At 44.9% G+C, this 18,504-nt stretch overlaps 1 protein-coding gene across 2 annotated transcripts in view; it reads left to right on the top strand.

Moving 5' to 3' along the window:
- LLGL1 (LLGL scribble cell polarity complex component 1) overlaps positions 1-18,504 on the top strand; it is a 153,249-nt gene that overhangs the window by 54,253 nt on the left and 80,492 nt on the right. For both annotated transcript variants that reach the window (XM_068243534.1, XM_068243533.1), the window contains exons 5-7: positions 6,401-6,559; positions 9,160-9,322; positions 16,015-16,150. In XM_068243534.1, coding sequence (XP_068099635.1) covers positions 6,401-6,559; positions 9,160-9,322; positions 16,015-16,150 — 458 coding nt within the window. The remainder of the gene's footprint in view (positions 1-6,400; positions 6,560-9,159; positions 9,323-16,014; positions 16,151-18,504) is intronic.

Genomic DNA, 18,504 nt, shown 5'->3' with positions numbered 1-18,504 from the left:
TGAGAATCTTATTGCCAATTTGAATACCAGGTGCAAACCCCACTCAGAACGTTGTTGTGTTGTAGCAATATTCACCATTATTAGTAACAGTGAGTATTGGCGTTTTTATGATGGTTTTATATTTAATATTGTACATTGTTTGTTATGCATGTTTCATGATACATAATCATTGTAAAAATTAAGTGTAATTGTATTTGTTATGTTTTGGTTACAGTTCAATTTTAATGTAAAATCCTTCCCAGAAGCCTCTTTCCTAGGAACAGTAATCTGTTACACAACAGGAAGTGGAAAGCTCACATCCTTTTTATAACCCTACATTTTCTCTGGATTTAGTTCAGTGACTCCTTTCATTTTTGTACAGGGAGGGAATGTGTGTAAGGGGTGTGCTGGAAGTAATGAAGGCTTGTCTCTCTCTCCAAATCCATTAACCCAAATGTGCTGCTTTTACAACACCTGGCAGAGCGTCTGCACAGCTGGCACCATTCCTGTATGTGTGGATGCAGCAGGACCATTGCAGGAAACCCGATGTGAGATACAGATGGAGGTTGACCATGTTTATTTGCTTTGAAACCATGCAGATTGCCTGGCTGTCCAGCTGATCCTCTGCCTCTAATGCCTGGTACACATTGAGATTTTCTGGCAGATTTACTGCCAGAGCGATTATATCCAATAACTCCGATCGAATTTCCGATATGACTTTTCCGTTCACTATCGGAAATCAGATTGGACATGTTGGAAATTATCGATCTGACAGTAAATCTACCAGAAAATCTCAGTGTACCGGGCATAATGTCTAGAAGTACTGGAATCCTACAGTAATGGTTAATCTGATGGTGAAAAAGCCTTTTGGGTTAGTCAATCTATTACGGTCAGTACAACCCTCCTGTGTTTTTAAGGAGGCTGGAGGTGTTTTGACCTCACATGGATGTAGCACTCACAATGTGTATTAAAGGAGAACTGTAATAAGTAGATGGAGGCTGCCATATTTGTTTTAAACAATACCAGTTGCCTGGCAGCCCTGCTGGTCTATTTGGCGGCAGTAGTGTCTGAATCCCACCTGAAACAAGCATGCAGCTGGTCTTGTCAGATCTAACCATTTTAGAATCACCTGATCTGCTCCATGCTTGTTCAGGGTCTATGGCTAAAAGTATGAGAGGCAGAGGATCAGAAGCCAGGCAACTGGTATTGCTTAAAAGGAAATAAATATGGCAGCTTCCATATCCCTCTCATGACACTTGTCCTTTAAGATGAAATGGGACCCTAGGCAAGGTAGTAAGTTGTGGCCCTCTGCCCTATTCATCCTTTTGGTAATCTGAGGTAGGAGAGAAACAAAGTGGCAGGTGAGCCCTCTGAACCCAAGAGGCCCTAGGCAACTGCCTAGCTTGCCTTGTTGATGATCCTGCTCTGATCACTCCCATCCCCATAGCACCTTGCAGTAGCAACAGGTGACTCTTGTAGTAATTGCAGAGCAGTCACCAGAGAAAACACATTTATGAATGTCCATATTGTAGGAAGTGGTTAAAGAGCACCTGAAGTGAGGGATATGAAGGCTGCTATAGTTCCTTTTTTTAAACCATACCAGTTGCCTGGCTGTCCTGCTGATCTCTGGCTGCAGTAGTGTCTGAATCACACACCTGAAACAAGCATGCAGCTAATCCAGCCATACTTCAGTCACCTGCATGCTTGTTCAGGGGCTATGGTTAAATGTATTCGTCAGAGGATCAGCAGGACAGCCAGGCAATCTGCATTGTTTAAAGCTAAGCCTCCACATCCTTGTCACTTCAGGTGTGATTGCAGTATCATGCAGCTGTCCTCTGAGACATATTAGTTAATAGCTCCTTTATTCTAGCTCAGGACTGCAGAATCACTTCTAGTAAATCTGCCCCATGGCTTCCCAGATTCTGGGTTGTGTTGTGTAGTCCTGTTCTCCTCGTGGTCCCTCCGCTCAGCGCCACCTCCTGGCATACTTGTTGCTCCGCAGTATTGCGTCCGTTCTGATGGCGATGCCTGACTCCTCCCCCTTCTCATGCATGTTTTATTGCCGTAATCTTCAGTTGTTCCATAGAATAGGCAGATCGCTCTTCTATAATTCATTACCATAGCCTAAACAGGACATCATCCCATCATGCATTGCAGCGCCCCAGCCTTTGATGTCCCCGCTGTGTACTGTGGCCTGGAGGATGTGACACCCATGTAACAGCTAAACAAAAACTCCACTTATTTCCTAACCGTCTACCCTTCAATTAAACCCGTTCTCCACTCGCCTGAAGATGTGCTTCCTGTTATGGGATAGCTGCATGGGTGTGTAGCCGTATTTGCCTAAATATGTGTGAATGGGTGCCGTGTGTTTAAGATGTGGGGGGAAAAACCTCCACTCCACCTACTTGGCTAAACTTTATCAGCTTACCGTACTTCAGGATAACTCCTATATGAACGTGTAATGTAGGATGCATTCATGACCTGTTCAATATAAAGTCCGCATACTGTCAATTCAGAGACATCCTAATTATAGCAGAGGAAACTGGATAGGTTTCTGGCTTACTCTGTTATAGGGCAGATGCTTTAATTTGCATATAATTTAAAAGACAACATGATTGTTTCACCATGGATCGGTCATGTCCATTTTGATCTTTGTGGAGAGTTTTTCCCTTTAGGTACACAGTTTACCATGAAATTCAATGTTTAAAGGACAACTGAAGCGAGCTGCCATATGCATTTCCTTTTAAGCAGTACCAGTTGCCTGGCTGTCCTGCTGATCCTCTGCCTCTAATACTTTGTAGCCATAGCCCCTGAACAAGCATGCAGCAGATCAGGTGTTTCTGACATTCAGATCTGACAAGATTTGCTGCATGCTTGTTTCTGGTGTGATTTAGACAGTACTGCAGGCAAATAGATCAGCAGGACTGCCAGGCAACTGGTATTGTTTAACAGGAAATAAATATGGCAGCCACTATATTGCTCTCACTTCAGGTGTCCTTTAAATCAAATATATTAGAAACTGGCATTCCCAATCCAAGGTTTGATCCAAATATAGATTTGGTATTGATCGGGGTGCCGGTGAATGCTGCCCTGGAATGTTATGGGAGGTAACTTCTTATTGATTTGTATTCAGTGTTCTCCCCAGGCTCTTTTAGGTGGGTGCTCCACCCGGCTATTTTTGGTAACCACCCGGCTGTTATCTCACTTACTCCTCTGCTGTAAGCAGAGAAGTGCCGGCCCTGCATTCCCTCATCTCGCCCCACCCGGCTATTATTTCATGCCACCTGGCTGGAAAAAAAATTCTGGGGAGAACACTGGTATTGCATGCTTGCGCTTACTACAAATCTACCAACATCCCTGCTGATATCTGGTGAGATTTCTGCTGACAGGTTATCTAATGGGGCAAACAGTGGATATCCGAAGGGGGTCCTAGACAGCTATGGTGGGCTTTGAAGTTTTGGTAAGCCTTTGGGCTATATACTGTAGAGCAGTGGTTCTCAACCTTGTTGGCGGTACAGAACCACGCAGGTTTCATACTTGCATTCACTTAACCCTTAGTAGTTTGGCAAAATATTTATTTACCAGGCTTGTGCACTACTCTCGACCTCCTCCAAACCCATCAGACTAAAGCTGGGTACACACTGTACAATTTTTCGGCGGATCTATTATATAATTTCTGACCAGTCCGATTACGATCGATTTTGGGTACTTAACGCAAAATTGATCAGAAACCATTTAGACATTTACACATGATGCTATTTCTTATCAGATCACCAGTCGATCTGATGGAAAATTGTCTCTCCTAACCCCTGGGCTCGATCAAGATATGGTTAAGTACCACTGATCTGCAGGATGGTTGAAGTGGCAGCTTAGTGAGCGAGCACTGTTTGGCTATAGCCCAGCAGCATGTGAGTAGAGGGGGGTGGTACACAAGCTAGCGCCCTCAAGTGGAGCAGGTAAGTATGAGCACAATAATTGGTTCATGTCATTGTGCTGCGTTTTGAGCACCCTAGGGGGTCATGGAAGCTTCTTGGATGAAGCGGGATCTAGCACAGCGTGAATAGCCATAACCATCGTTTACGAAGCGCTTCCATTCGTTTGGGCATCGCCTTAATGGCAAACACTGGATTTCCATGCCGGTGTGATCCGGCTACAAGCTTTTCTGCTTGTCGTTCAGCAGCCGTACACTTGCTAGTCTTAGCTCAGCCAGTGGGCAATGATGCCCGTTTATTGGGGTGTGGGTATAGGGGGCTTCACAGCCAATTGGGGACATATAATGTTCCGCCTGGGGTGGTTCAGAGGCTAGTGGTCTTCTCTCTACCTTTACTGTATTCGGTGTAATAAGACCACCAGGACTGGGAAGTATGCACGAGACAGCATCAGGAAAACACATTGACTTATTTAAGAGCTGCAGCGGTTTCTGAATTAATGATGACCTGTTCGGGAAAGCCTGAAGCAGACACTGATTGCCCACAGAGCTGAGGATTGCTGTTCACAGCCAGCCAGGCAGGCAGCAGACACTCCTGTAAATAGGAGGCAGTGCTGAAGAGCGCCCCCTGCTGGTAGCTTGTGATACTGAATGGGTGAGCCTGCACACCTCTGAGGATCACTGCAGTGAGGTGGACAAGGGGTTACCTGTCTGGAGGGTGGACTAGACCACGCTGATGGGGATTGAGGCAATTAGGCAAATGACCCCTGTCCTTATGGTACAATCATCATTTCACCTTTTTATGATATAAGAAAGGTAAATGGTCATGGAACGAGGCTCCCATATTTATTTCCTGTTAAACAATACCAGTTGCCTGGCAGCCCTGCTGGTCTATTTGGCTGCAGTAGTGTCTGAATCCCATACCTGGAACAAGCATACAACTAATCCAGTCACACTTCAGTCAGAGCACCTGATCTGCATGCTTGTTCAGGAGCTATGGCTAAAAGTATTAGGCAGAGGATCAGCAGGACAGCCAGGAAACTGGTATAAATTGTCAGCTTCTATATCCCTATTAAAGGGACACTACTGCAAAAAATGGTACAATTTAAAATATGTGCAAACATAGACAGTGTGTTTTTACCCCTCAAGTGTAAAATGAGCCATGAATTACTTTTCTTCTATGTTGCTGTCACTTACAGTGGGTAGTAGAAATCTGACAGAAGTGACAGGTTTTGGACTAGTCCATCTCTTCATAGGGGATTCTCAGGGATTTATTTATTTACAAAAGCACTTAGTGAATGGCAGTTGCTCTGTCCAACTGCCAAAAAACTAACGAGCAGGGAAGCTGTCCAGCATCGTTTTAAATCCTTTTTAGGGAATATCTCTATAAAGAATAAAAGCCTTGCTGAGAATCCCCTATGAGGAAATGGACTAGTCCAAAACCTGTCGCTTCTGTCAGTTCTACCTACTGTAAGTGACAGCAACATAGGAGAAAAGTAATTTATGGCTCATTTTACTCTGGAAAAAAACATACTTACTTGTCTGTTTGCACATATTTTACATTTTACAATTTTTCGCCATAGTGCCCCTTTAAGGCACACATAAAAGAAATATGTAGGCACCCTCTGCTGACCTAGCACAGGCTGGCCAAAATGGCCATTGAAGGGCTTGGCTGTTCCTGGTCAGTGAGGGACCAGGGATGATCAGTAAAATGCCAAACTCTTTTTGTACCCCTATGGCCATGTCTAGAGAGGATCGAGAAACCAAACTTGGGCCCTTTTCCACTTGGAAGTGCAATTGCGCTGCGTTGCAACCTGCAATTCCCATTTGTCGCAATTTCGGCGTGAAGCTGTCAAACGAAGCAAGATCGCACCAAATATCGTTCTGGTCGACGACATGTAAATTGTGGTGCTGTTGCAAACTGCTCTGATTTGCTTTTTGAAGTGGATCGCAGCTAGTGGGAAAGAAGCCTTACTTGCTTGGGATAAATGTTGCCAAAATTTCTGAGTTATAGCTTTCAACCCACCTTCCCACTCCTGATTACAGAGATAAGCTGATCAGTCCCCTTCCTGTCCCATGATGAGTGGGGGAGGAGAGGGCAAGGAGACAGGTCTGAATATGTCAGTGTAGACATTGGGGGTTCGGCTTATGATCTTGACACACACACTATTGGGTTTTTGGAGGTCAGAAAGTTGGGGTTTCGGCCTATACTTGGGACGGCTTATACTCGAGTGTATATGGCAATGTCTGTCGGCTCCGCACTTTGTCAAACAAATATGGCTACCCCATGTTCAATCAGAATGATGGCGAGAGAAATTGTATTTATGTCTAAGAAAGATCCCGCACATTGCCTCTGATACGAGATTCCCCAGAGACCCGAATTTTTAGTGGAGAACTGGTTTAATGTGAAGGGATTGTGCACCTGGTGCAGGGCAAGGATTTTTTTTTATTTATTTATTGCATAATTTGTGATGTTTTGCCTTCTGCTTGCAGCTCCCCTCCGAGCGTCACCCGCATTACGGTGATTTTGGTGAGCGCTTCCTGCGATGTGGTTGGCCTGGGAACCGAAGGAGGCGGAGTTTATTTCTTGCAGATCCCGAGTATGAAGCTGCTGGAAGATCAGGCAGTGATGCAGGATGAAATTGTGCAGAGGTAAGAAGGCAGGGGTGGGGCATAAAGGAAGTGGGTGTGGTCCAGAAGGATGTACCGCGGGGGAGGGAGCTAAGAGTGATCACCTGACTGTAGGCTGCAGGGGGACATTGTATTGTGAGCACTGTTGACTTATGGCTAGTGACATGAAATACGGTAGTCAGAATACTTTTGGAAACTTCAGTGGAAAAATTTGCCAGTGTTACAGAACTGCATAATTCTTACTAAATCCCGACTAGTTTGGATTCATCGTGTTCTCAGCGTTCCCATACATACCTGGAGTCCTCTCCATATTTTGATACGACCCAAACCTCCCTGCAGACGTGGGCCCCAGCCCGTCTCTCCCTGCAGCCCCGGGCTCTGGCAACCCCTCCCTGCACCCCTGGACCCTGGGCTACCCCAGACCTTGGCCCTCTCTGCAGCTCTGGGCCCGGGCTGCCCCTTCCTGCTGCTCTAGACCTTGACCATCCCTTCCCTACAGCCCTGGACCTCGGCCTGCCACTCCCTACAGCCCTGGACCTCGGCCTGCCACTCCCTACAGCCCTGGACCTCGGCCTGCCACTCCCTACAGCCCTGGACCTCGGCCTGCCACTCCCTACAGCCCTGGACCTCGGCCTGCCACTCCCTACAGCCCTGGACCTCGGCCTGCCACTCCCTACAGCCCTGGACCTCGGCCTGCCACTCCCTACAGCCCTGGACCTCGGCCTGCCACTCCCTACAGCCCTGGACCTCGGCCTGCCACTCCCTACAGCCCTGGACCTCGGCCTGCCACTCCCTACAGCCCTGGACCTCGGCCTGCCAGATTACCGTTTTTCTGATGTCTGATTTTTGGTTCTATTTTATGGTTTATCTCTGTACAAACCATAATTATGGAAGCATTCCCATGTGCAAGTCTTCTGTTTTCTGAAACCATTTTATTGGACTATATAAAAGACTGTTTGGTGGGTTTTATCGTTTTCAGTATCCTCATTGCAAAGATTTTAACACACTTCCTTACTTGATGAGGTGTTTTTTTTTTTTTTTTTTTTTTCCTTCGTTCAATGAAAGACCAGTTTGTGCCATTTACAAAGTTTGGAAATGTCTGCAGAGACTTCAGCGGCCGTTTCTAAACCTAAATTACCCTTATCTTTGCCCTGTGACTTCACAGCCCCCTGTAGAAATTCAGCTGGGTGTGTCTGCACGTGAGCTGTGAGCAAACATTTGCCATTATGGATTCTTTGCTGCACTTGCCTCAGTGGCTTAAAGTGGAACTAAACTCAACACTTCCTCTCTGCTCTAAGAGATTAGCCACAGCATGAAAAAGTCATTGCAATTTATGGAAATCCTACAAAAAAACCCCACAAAAACCCTTGAAGTTTGAACTTGGTTTCACTTTCCAGGGAGCACTGAAAGGGTTAAGCTTTAGTGTTTACTGTATGGGGGAGCAAGTTTAGGAGGTGCTCTTGTGGTCCATTCACAGCTGATAAAAACTAATTAAACAATTTTATATGGATAAGCGAGCACAGAACAGTGAATTTCTTCAACTGTTTCCTGGTTTGCTTTAAATTTAATGGAAATAGTTAGGCATGGGTAGACAATGAGATGCAAAGAATAAGAATAAAGAATCATGATTTTTTTGCTGCTGATTTATTGCCAAATGAAGCCAAAGCAAGATGATTAGTCTATATTGGCAAGCTGCATAAGTTTACATGAAAAATGTGAATAATTCTGCATTGATTTATTTGCATCTCCTTGGCCATATTTACTGATACAGTAAATTTAAAAATGGGGGTGCCCATTCTGGAGCAGATGCATGGACAGCAGATTTTTTCCAAGAACGGTACTTCGGCTTTTCTCACAAATGATCACTGACCTCAAACTGAGCAGGAAAAGTCATTTTGATAGCACTGAATCATAACATAGTTTGGGTATCAGCCTAATATACAATTATTTTAGAGGACGTTAACATTTGGGATGGTCAGTGAGATGCAGGATTTGGAGTTGATGCATTATTATGCAAATTTATGCAGCCTGAAAAGGAATCCATTAAATCCTGCTAAGGTAAAATTGTATTGGTCCGTATTTAAGATGCATAAATTTGCATACAAAATTTAAATCCTACCTCAACTCAAAATCCTTTGCATCTCAGTTACTGTCCCTTGTTAACATTACACCCCAATGGTTCTGCACACCGGAAATATGTTGCAGCACTGTGTTCTCTAGATACACAGCTGGGATAAATGTGTTTAGCGACTGCTTCAGGTGACCGTTTATTCCTGAGCCATGTACAGATGACCGGCTCTCTGAACAACGCATACTGTTGTAGGGAGAGGTAAGAGGGGAGAGTGCCTTGCCGCACCTACGTTGGGTACTACAATTGGCCAGGATTTCTCCCATTTTTCTTTTATAATGCTGACACTGGGGTCAGGGAATATGCACTTCTGCACTCAGTAACTCCTAAGATTACCAGAAATCCAAACAGTTGTTCCAGGCATTTGTGGGTGTACCAGATAGAGCAAGGTAGGTGCTTTGTATAAATATAGCACCTGTGCACTGTGTGGTTGCTTTGCTGGGCTCTGTAGTGCTCCTGTACACCGTGTGATTCCTGCGCTCTTGTTCCACAGCTTGCCGGATGAGTACAGATGTGGGAAGGCTCTGGGACCAGTAGAATCGTTGCAACAGCATCCTCAGGAGCCAGGGAAGATCCTGATTGGCTACAGCCGGGGACTGGTTGCTCTGTGGGATCGGGAGTCCAGGAAAGTGGAGCATCTCTTCCTGGGGAACCAGGTGACCAATCCTCTGTCTTTATATATTAAAGTATAACTCGGATAACTAGTTCTTTATTATGGAAATCACACATAACAGAGGTGTAAAATAACGCTGCATAAACACTGGATAAATGTCACCCAAAACACAGACTAAATGTTGCCCAAAACACAGGATTAAATATCGCCCAAAACACAGGACAAATGTCACCCGAAACCTGGGATAAATGTCGCCCCAACCGTGCAGGATAAATGTTAATTCTGATGGTGCCTTTGAAGTTCAGGTTTGGCATACTTGCACACAGCTGAAATGGGCCCTAATGAACCTCGGCCTGAAAGCGTAACTGTCGGGCATAAAATCAATTCTTTGTTATCTGGTAAACAAGTAATAAGGTTGCTAACCAGGCAATCCAAAAGTTAAAAATCACTATTACTTTTCTTATCCATAAAAGATCATTCCCTAGTTTCCCTGGCTCTTATTTGGTAGATCTGCCACACAAGAATTTGCAGAGCATGCTGGGTTTTCTTTTTTTCTTCTTTACATTCCCCTTAGACATAACTAATGCAGCCTGATTGGCTGAAGCCTCTTTCCCTCCTGTTTTCCCCTCCCACACTGAGACAATTCACTTTCTACTGCAGAGCTTGGTAGGAGTGTCTGAAGACTGGGAGGAGGGCGGATGATGCACAGAGTAAGGGGGGGAAATATGTCAGGATTGGCTTCAAGATGGACAGTCAAAATGGAAAATCTTAAGGATTTTTTTCCCCCCTCCTCCTATAAAGAAATCACTAAAATCAAAACGTGGACAGTACAATACATGTGTTATGTAAGTAGTGCAAGTTTTTATCTACTTATATATGTGTTTTTTTCTGGCTGACTATTCCTCTTGAATGAGCTCAGCACTGGGAGTTTAGATGAGAAAGGGGCTTTTATTAGGGATGATCAATTAAGCAAATCAATGTCTCCTTGCATTCATATTTCATGTAAATGTTATGCAGCTTGAACTTGGACCAATAAAAATTTGAAAGGAAGTTATTCTGACCCAGTTTCTGCATATCATTTACATGAAGTTTGAAGTAAAGGAGAAATTACTTGCATCCCTGGTTAGGGTGAGACCAAGATTTGTAGAGCTGTCAACAGTCAGAAAGAGGTTAACACCTGAGAGACGCACATTTAACCTTCCTGGCGGTAAGCCCGAGCTGAGCTCTGGCTATGCCGCCGGAAGGCACCGCTCAGGCTCCGCTGGGCTGATTTGCTTTTTTTTGCTACATGCAGCTAGCACTTTGTTAGCTGCGTGTGCAATCTGATCGCCGCCTATCCGTCGCGCCGCAGCCCCCCCCCCCCGGATCCCCGTGCGCTGCCTGGCCAATCAGTGGCAGGCAGCGCTGTGGGGTGGATTGGAGTCCCCTTTGACGTCACGACGTCGGTGACGTCATCCCGCCCGTTGCCATGGCGACAGGGGAAGCCCTCCAGGAGATCCCGTTCTTTGAACCTGATCTCCGAACGCCGGAGGCGCTATCATGTAGCGAGACAATCTCTCGCTACATGAAAGAAATTTTTTTTTTTTTTTAAAATGGCTTTGCTGCCCCCTGGCAGATTTTGACAAACCGCCAGGAGGGTTAAAGTGGGATAAAACGCTAAGATAATAAGACATAAGATTCCATAAAAAGGTGTTTTCCTACTTTGTATTACCCATACAGTTACCATATTTGCTTTTATGCATAAGTAATATTGCCTGTTTTACAAATCACAAGTTCCCAAAGTACAGTTTATATGCTCTGAAAGCTGCCATTGCATTTTATTGCATAGCTGTTGTATTTATAAAGCGGACCTGAACTCAGAATTTTCTCTTTGCTCTAAAGATAAACCGCATAATAACCTTTAAAGAAGAAAAATAAATATTTGCTCCAAATCCTGCAATAAATCTGTAGTCTACTTCCTGCTTTCATAGAAGCAGACATAGGATTAAAATCCTGTGCTTACAAATTAGCTGCACTGCCTTGGCAGCCAGCTGACAGTTTAGAGATCAAATTAGAGTTGTGATTCGTCACAGATGAGGGGGTGAATTAGGCTAAACTCTCTAAATACATACTGGGTGCACTTCTGTGCTTTCCTTCTGTGCTTTCCTTCTGTTCAAGAGTTCAGGTCCACTTTAAAGCAGATCCGAGATGAAAAACTAACAAGTAACTTGTCTTTATATCTTATCTAAAGTTTAGATCGTTTACACAGCAAATCTAGCTGCAAACAGCTTCAACAGTATATGATTATTTCTTCCTGCGATACAATGAGAGCAGCCGTGTTGTTTGTAAGCATTACACACAGGCAAGCTGCTCTGCATCTCCACCCCTCATCCTGTGAAAACTTCCCTCCTTCCTCCTTCCTCCTTCCCCCTTCCCTCTGCCTCTGAAATCACTGGCTAGTAACCTCCTCCTGCCCAGACTTGGCTCCCATAAGCCCTTGCTACATGGGTCTGAGAGTGCCAAGGCACTGGAGGAGCTGTGGGCGAGGCTTGTTTTAATACGAATTCCCTATAAACTAACCAAAAAAAGTATTTGACTCGAGGAATGCCCTATAAACTATATGTAAGGGGCACAATTATGTAATGAGTAAAAGTTTATCTCGGATCCACTTTAACAGCATGTTTACAAGTTAGCTGCTCTGCCTTGGCAAAGGAGATTCCAAAACTGACGAAGCTGAGAGACCAAAATAAACTGGCAATTAGTCAGATGAAGGGGATTTAGGCTAAACTCTCTAAATACATACAGGGTGCATTTCTCTGTTTTCCTTCTGTCCTGTGCAAGAGTTCAGCTCCACTTTAACATCTATCTAGTGATCACTTCTCAGCATTCTGCTTCTTTTCAGCATGGCTAGGAGTGTATTCTGATTGTAGCAGGCAAAGGAAAGTAAACAAAATGTTTTCACCTCTTTGGATGCAGCAGCAAGTTTTCCATTGAAGAAAGCTGTGTTTAACTGACTGCTGTTCTGCTACAAATGTTTATGCGGTAGTGGATTTTATGCTGTAAATCTTTTAGAGCAAAGAAAAGCTGAGTCTCAGACCACTTTAACAAAGAACACTTGTTAATCACTGCTGTATTAGAAATAAGTTTACTTACAAGTTTGCCTTAAAGGACAACTGAGTGAGGATATGGAGGCTGCAATATCCATTTCCTGTTAAACAATGGCAGTTGCCGGGCTGTCCTGCTGATTTCTTTTCTGAATCTTACACCTGAAACAAGAATGCAGCTAATCCAGGGTCTATGGTTAAAAGTATTAGAGGCAGAGGATCAGCAGGGCTGCCAGGCAACTGGTATTGTGTAACAAGAAATAAATATGGCAGCCCCTGTATCCCTCTCTTCAGATGCCCTTTAAATGGGAGATTTTGCCTTCTGGGTCTCTGGCATCCATTGGTTCCTGAGGAAGTCCTATGTCTTGAAGTATGTTAAAGAGAAACTCCGACCAAGAATTGAACTCTATCCCAATCAGTCGCTGATACCCTTTTACATGAGAAATCTATTCCTTTTCACAAACAGACCATCAGGGGGCGCTGTATGACTGATATCGTGGTGAAACCCCTCCCACAAGAAACTCTGAGGACCGGCAGTTTCTTGTCTGTGAACCTTGTTGCATTGTGGGAAAAAGCTGTTTACAGCTGCTTACAACTGCCAAAACAGCAAGCAGCAGCTACATCACCTGCCAGCAGTAAAAATGTTACCATGTAATGTCAGAATGTAAATCAGGAAGAGGAAAGATTTTACAATGTACAAACACTGACTAAATCTTTTATACACAAGTATTATTTTCACTGGAGTTCCTCTTTAACCACTTAACGATCGCCTAACGCCAATAGGCGGCGGCAGGTCGTAAGTGGATTTCCATGGAAACGTTCCATGTCAGTTCACGGAGGGTGTCTCTGTGAACAGCCTGCAAGCCTCCGATCACGGCTCGCAGGCGAAATGTAAACACGCGGGGAAGAAACCCCCTGTGTTTACATCTTCAAAGGAAATCAAATCGGCGATCCCCGGCCTCTGATTGGCCGGGGATCGCCGCCATCTGATAGGCTGAAGCCCATCAGAGGCGGTACAGGACGGATCGCAGTCCTGTAGAGGGAAGGAGAGCGAGGGAAGGAGAGCGAAGGGGGTATAGCGCTGCGGAGGGGGACTTTGAGGAGCCCCCCGCTACCCTCAAACAGCCGGCGGCGATCAGACCCCCCCCCCCAGCAGGACATCCCCCTAGTGGGGAAAAAAGGGTGGAAGTCTGGTTGCCCTGGTTGAAATATGATCTGTGCTGCGGGCTGAAGAACCCACGCAGCACAGATCAAAGGAAAACCACGCGGTCCTTATGTGGTTAAAGAATACCTGAAATGGGGATTCTAAAGAAAATCTACATACCTGGGGTTTCCTCCAGCCTGACTGCTCCTACACCGTCCTCTTCTGCCTCTCGGTTCACCCGCAACTAGCCCCAGAAAATCCTTCATCCGAGACCAATTGGCGCAGTCCAGCCAGGCGCGCTCCCCTGTCTCGGTCCCATCATTGGGAGTGTTCTGCAGGTGCAGATCTCTCCGAGCAATGGGAGCATGTGCAGCCGGGCTGCACATGCGCAGTTGGCCCCGAATCAAAGGACTTTTCGGGGCTGATTGCAGGTGGAACTGAGAGGCAGAAGAGGACGGTATGGGATCGATCAGGCTGGAGGAAGCCCCAGGTAGGTACATTTTCTTTATAATCCCCCCCCCCCCCCCCCCAAACTCAGGTTCCCTTTAAGCCAAAGACCATTTTACTGACTAACAAACGTTGCGGAATTGGAACATCTATTTGTATAGGATTACGTTTTCAGTTTTCTCAGTAACTGCCCCAGGCTGGTTATACAATGACGCAATCTGTAAGCTATCCGTAAACTTGTGAATTAGGACATGCTGTTTGTTTGGTGGACGCCTAGATCCACTTCTCTGTTTGTTTTGTATCAGAAGACCTTTAGTATAATGTTTAACCCTGACTGCCAGAAATATCCGTCTTCAGTCCCTTTTAAAGTCCATTTGTGGGGGCGGGTCTTTTCTGAGCTATAGCTATTGTAAATGAGGCCTGAATAACAATAAGCTCTGGAAAAGAACAATGTAATCCTAGAGATATTGGTGATTGTAATATTCTGTCTTTTGAAATGTACTGTTGACTATAATGTAGCAGTAGTGTATTATATTGTTAGCCATCAGTAAAAGCAAGCAGTTTTGAATCAGGATGTTACCATTTATTGGCTAACTTAAAGAGAATCTGTATTGTTAAAATCGCACAAAAGTAAACATACCAATGCGTTAGGGGACATCTCCTATTACCCTCTGTCACAATTTCGCCGCTCCTCGCCGCATTAAAAGTGGTTAAAAACAGTTTTAAAAAGTTTGTTTATAAACAAACAAAATGGCCACCAAAACAGGAAGTAGGTTGATGTACAGTATGTCCACACATAGCAAATACATTCATACACAAGCAGGCTGTATACACCCTTCCTTTTGAATCTCAAGAGATCATTTGTGTGTTTCTTTCCCCCTGCAGCTATCTTCCACTGAAGTGTCAGGCTGTTTCTTCCTGCAGAGTGCAGACAGCTCTGCCTGTATGTAATTCCTCAGTATGTGAAAGCCCAGCCAGCTCAGAGGAGGATTTATCCAGCTTGTAAAAGATAATAGAGCAGAGAGAAGCTGCACTAATCTAAATAACACACAGCAGTGTGCAGAGAGGGGCCTGGAGGGGGGAGATGCATCACAGAACCACAACACTGAAGAACTTGGCAGCCTTCCAGACACAGGCTGACAAGTCTGACAAGAGAGAGATAAGTTGATTTATTACAGAGATGGTGATAGTATAAAGTGCTGCAGTAAGCCAGAACACATTAGAATAGCTTTTGGAACTTGTAGGATGATAAAAAACAGGATGCAATTTTTGTTACGGAGTCTCTTTAAAGCAGGATTGTCACCATAAAAATCAAATTTCAACAGCAACTGGTCTGAGTGTATTAAGTGATAAAGATGCTAATCCTGCATTCAAAACTTTTTCTGCTGTTATAGTTTGGCGTTATTACATACCTTAGGAGCACTGGACCTTTAATTGCCATTGCCAAGCAGTTACATGCTGGGGATCTTTTTATCTATAATATATTCCTCCTCTTCCCTTTATTTCCCCCTCCTTGTAATGACATAAGACAGTGCACTTCCTAGTATAGACCTCAGTGGGAGTGTCTGAAGACTCTGGGAGGAGGGGGGGTAACCAATACACAATTGGCAAGAGGAGAAAGTGAGGGAGGAAATGATGTAATTAGCTTCATTCAAAGGTAACCAATATGGAAACTGTCTAGAATAGGATTCTCTGCTTTTTCTTTAAAAAATTCACAGGAATCCTAACGTGGACAGTGCAATACATCTGTTTTGTAAGCAGAAGTAGTATGTATCTACTTATGTGCCTTTTTATTTCTAGGTTAGCATGGATGTCACTTGTTTAAAAGAATAAGAGTAAGCAAGCTTTCGGCTGTATGGCCTTCGTTGGGCTTCAATCCTCTTTGCCTGTTTGAAGCCTGATGAAGGCTGCACAGCCGAAAGCTTTCCTTCTCTTATTCTTTTAAGTTAGCCAATAAATGGTATCCTCCTGATTCAATTCTTCTTGTCGATAATGTGATCATGCAAGGTTTGTGTTTTATTTGCAATGTGTCTCATGAGACGTTATCCCTTCTCTTTCCAGCAACTGGAGAGCTTGTATTGGGAGAGCAGCGGATCCACGTTTGTCAGCTCGCACAGTGACGGGGGGTACATGGTTTGGGCCGTCACCAATCACTCTCCCACCACATCACAGCCGGTCATCACTTCTATTCCTTATGGTGAGTGATATTCTGCTAACGGTGTGACAAGACGCCCTCCAGCCCTGTATTATGCCACAGCTGCCACACAGGTCTCATTCACTAGAGACTTCTGGAGGCGAATCCACTGTGAGCACAGTAAACGTTTAAGGTTGGCTGGTGTGCCCATATATGTTGCAATCTGTAAAATGAAATGATCAATTTGGCCTTGGAAATCGAGGTAATGCAGCCACCACTGTATACGCTTTACTAGATATATCTTGAAAGCCAATTATCCCTATAAGGATGAAAACTGTTATTTAAGGATTTTTCACACTACAAAAGCTTCTCTATGCGCTTTCTTATTTTGAAAACTCTTGGTAATGTTATCCTATTTGTGTGTTCACACTTCAGCGATGTGATTTTGTGAAAATCCCTGCATAGCATTGCATTAGCAAGAGCTGTTCAAAATCTCTAGCGTTTAAAAAGCTCTTGAAGTGTGATCAAAGCCTTACAGCCCATCTAGCCAAATTTCAATTTATAAAAATAAGACAATGTGGTAGTGTGTGTTTTCTGAGGACATGGATTCTGACCATAGATCAGAATAATCAGATAACGAGGGCAAAACTGTAACAATTCTATCTGAAGGGAGAGGTTGACATAAGGCCTGATGCTTACGGAGAAGGAATTGGGCAGAATACGATTGTCCTGCGCACGTGAGTCCAATCAACACAAGGATTGCGCGCCTGCATTCAGTGCAACAGAGTCCACAGATATGAAACATTAGTACAGTGTGACGGGGCTGCAATGCCAATATACAGCTATAGATCTAGGAAGGGTTATATAGTAATACGGCAAAGTCCCCGGTATCTGGCACCAGCGGGGGTCGCCTGTTACCGGATACATGTGCATGCCGAAATAGTGCCAAACTCCGCCCCTCCCCAATATACTCATGGAGGCTGCAGTGATGCCCGCCAGTCTCTCTATCTCCCCTGCAGGCTCAGAACTGCTTCCCGGGTTCCCCAGTGCACGGAAGCTGGAGTGTCAGCTGACCAGCATTGCGCCCCCCCCCCCCCGACTTCCGCATCGGGTCATGTGACACTCTGGCTTCCGTACACTGATGGCGGGAGCCCTTAGAGCCTGCAGGGGAGATAGAGGGAGACTGACAGGTATCGCTGCAGCCTCCATGAGTATGTTACAGCCTGCCAGCACCCTCAGCCCCCAATAGAGGTCCCCGTTATACCTCAGGCATGCCGGTTAGCTGAGACTTCTGGTTGCCTGAATTCCAGCTAACGGGGACTTTGCTGAATTACTGTAAAAGTGGGCTTCCTGAATAAGTCACTGCATTCTACTATAAAACCATTCATTCTATGGAAACCCTCAGACTTCCTTATTCCTGGGACAAAGCATTGAACTTGTTCTGTTAATTACAGACGAGTGTTTACTTCCCTCTGCTCTGTGTGAATCGGGATTGCTGCTGTCCTCTCACTGAACTCTGCTGGAAATGTTAGGCTGCAGTTATTCTCAGGAGGTAACGAAGGCCTTAGGGCTCTTTCACATTAGGGCAGATTTTCTGCGTTTCAACGCAAAGGATAAAGTTTGCGTTACCCAAGGTGAAATGAAAGTCCATAGACTTTCATTTTAGCTTTCACATATAACGCAGCCTTTTTGTGCGTTGCGTTCCACTGCACCCAGGCGCAGTTTTTTGGCCAACGCTAGCTTTATGCGTTACAATGTTAGTCAATGTAAAACGCACACTATGCGCGTTTTTAATCCGTTAACGCAGGCAATCAGTCCCAGAATGCAACAGAGGAACAATGTAGAAAGTTGACAACTAAAAGAAAAAAAAATTACCTGCGTTTTTCTATGTGCAGTAACGCATTGAAAACGGATTAAAAACGCACACTCACTGCAGTGCAACGCATATCAAAACGCAGTAAAAGGCATACAACAAAACGTATGCTTTGAGCGTTCTCCAACGCAAGCTCTGATGTGAAAGAGCCCTTACTGCCTGCAGAGGAGGGGATTGTGGGAGAGGGAAAATTATGGCCAACAACCAGGCAATTCAGGCTATAAATCCTGTCTTGTGGGTGCTCAGTATGTCCAAAAATATTACCTGTGCACGGATTCACAAGCCCATAGGAGTGATGAATAATCCCTGTGCCACCTCTGCGTGATAAAGGCTTGTAGTGGATGCTGTGCCTGTGATTAGGCCAGTGAATAGAGCTGTGATAGGCCGCACACAATGTAAAAGGATTGTGAGGGTAGTGGGGACACTAGCAGGAGGAGGAGCCTGGCCTTGTGGAGACACTAGAGGAGGAGCTTGCCCTTGTGTGTTTATTATCTAGAGAGTACTGGTGGTGGAGACACTGAGGGAGGAGAGGAAAGGGTTAGTG

This window comes from Hyperolius riggenbachi, chromosome 7 (assembly GCF_040937935.1).
Source record: "Hyperolius riggenbachi isolate aHypRig1 chromosome 7, aHypRig1.pri, whole genome shotgun sequence".
NCBI lineage: Eukaryota > Metazoa > Chordata > Amphibia > Anura > Hyperoliidae > Hyperolius > Hyperolius riggenbachi.
This window is presented reverse-complemented; position numbering and strand designations above follow the sequence as displayed.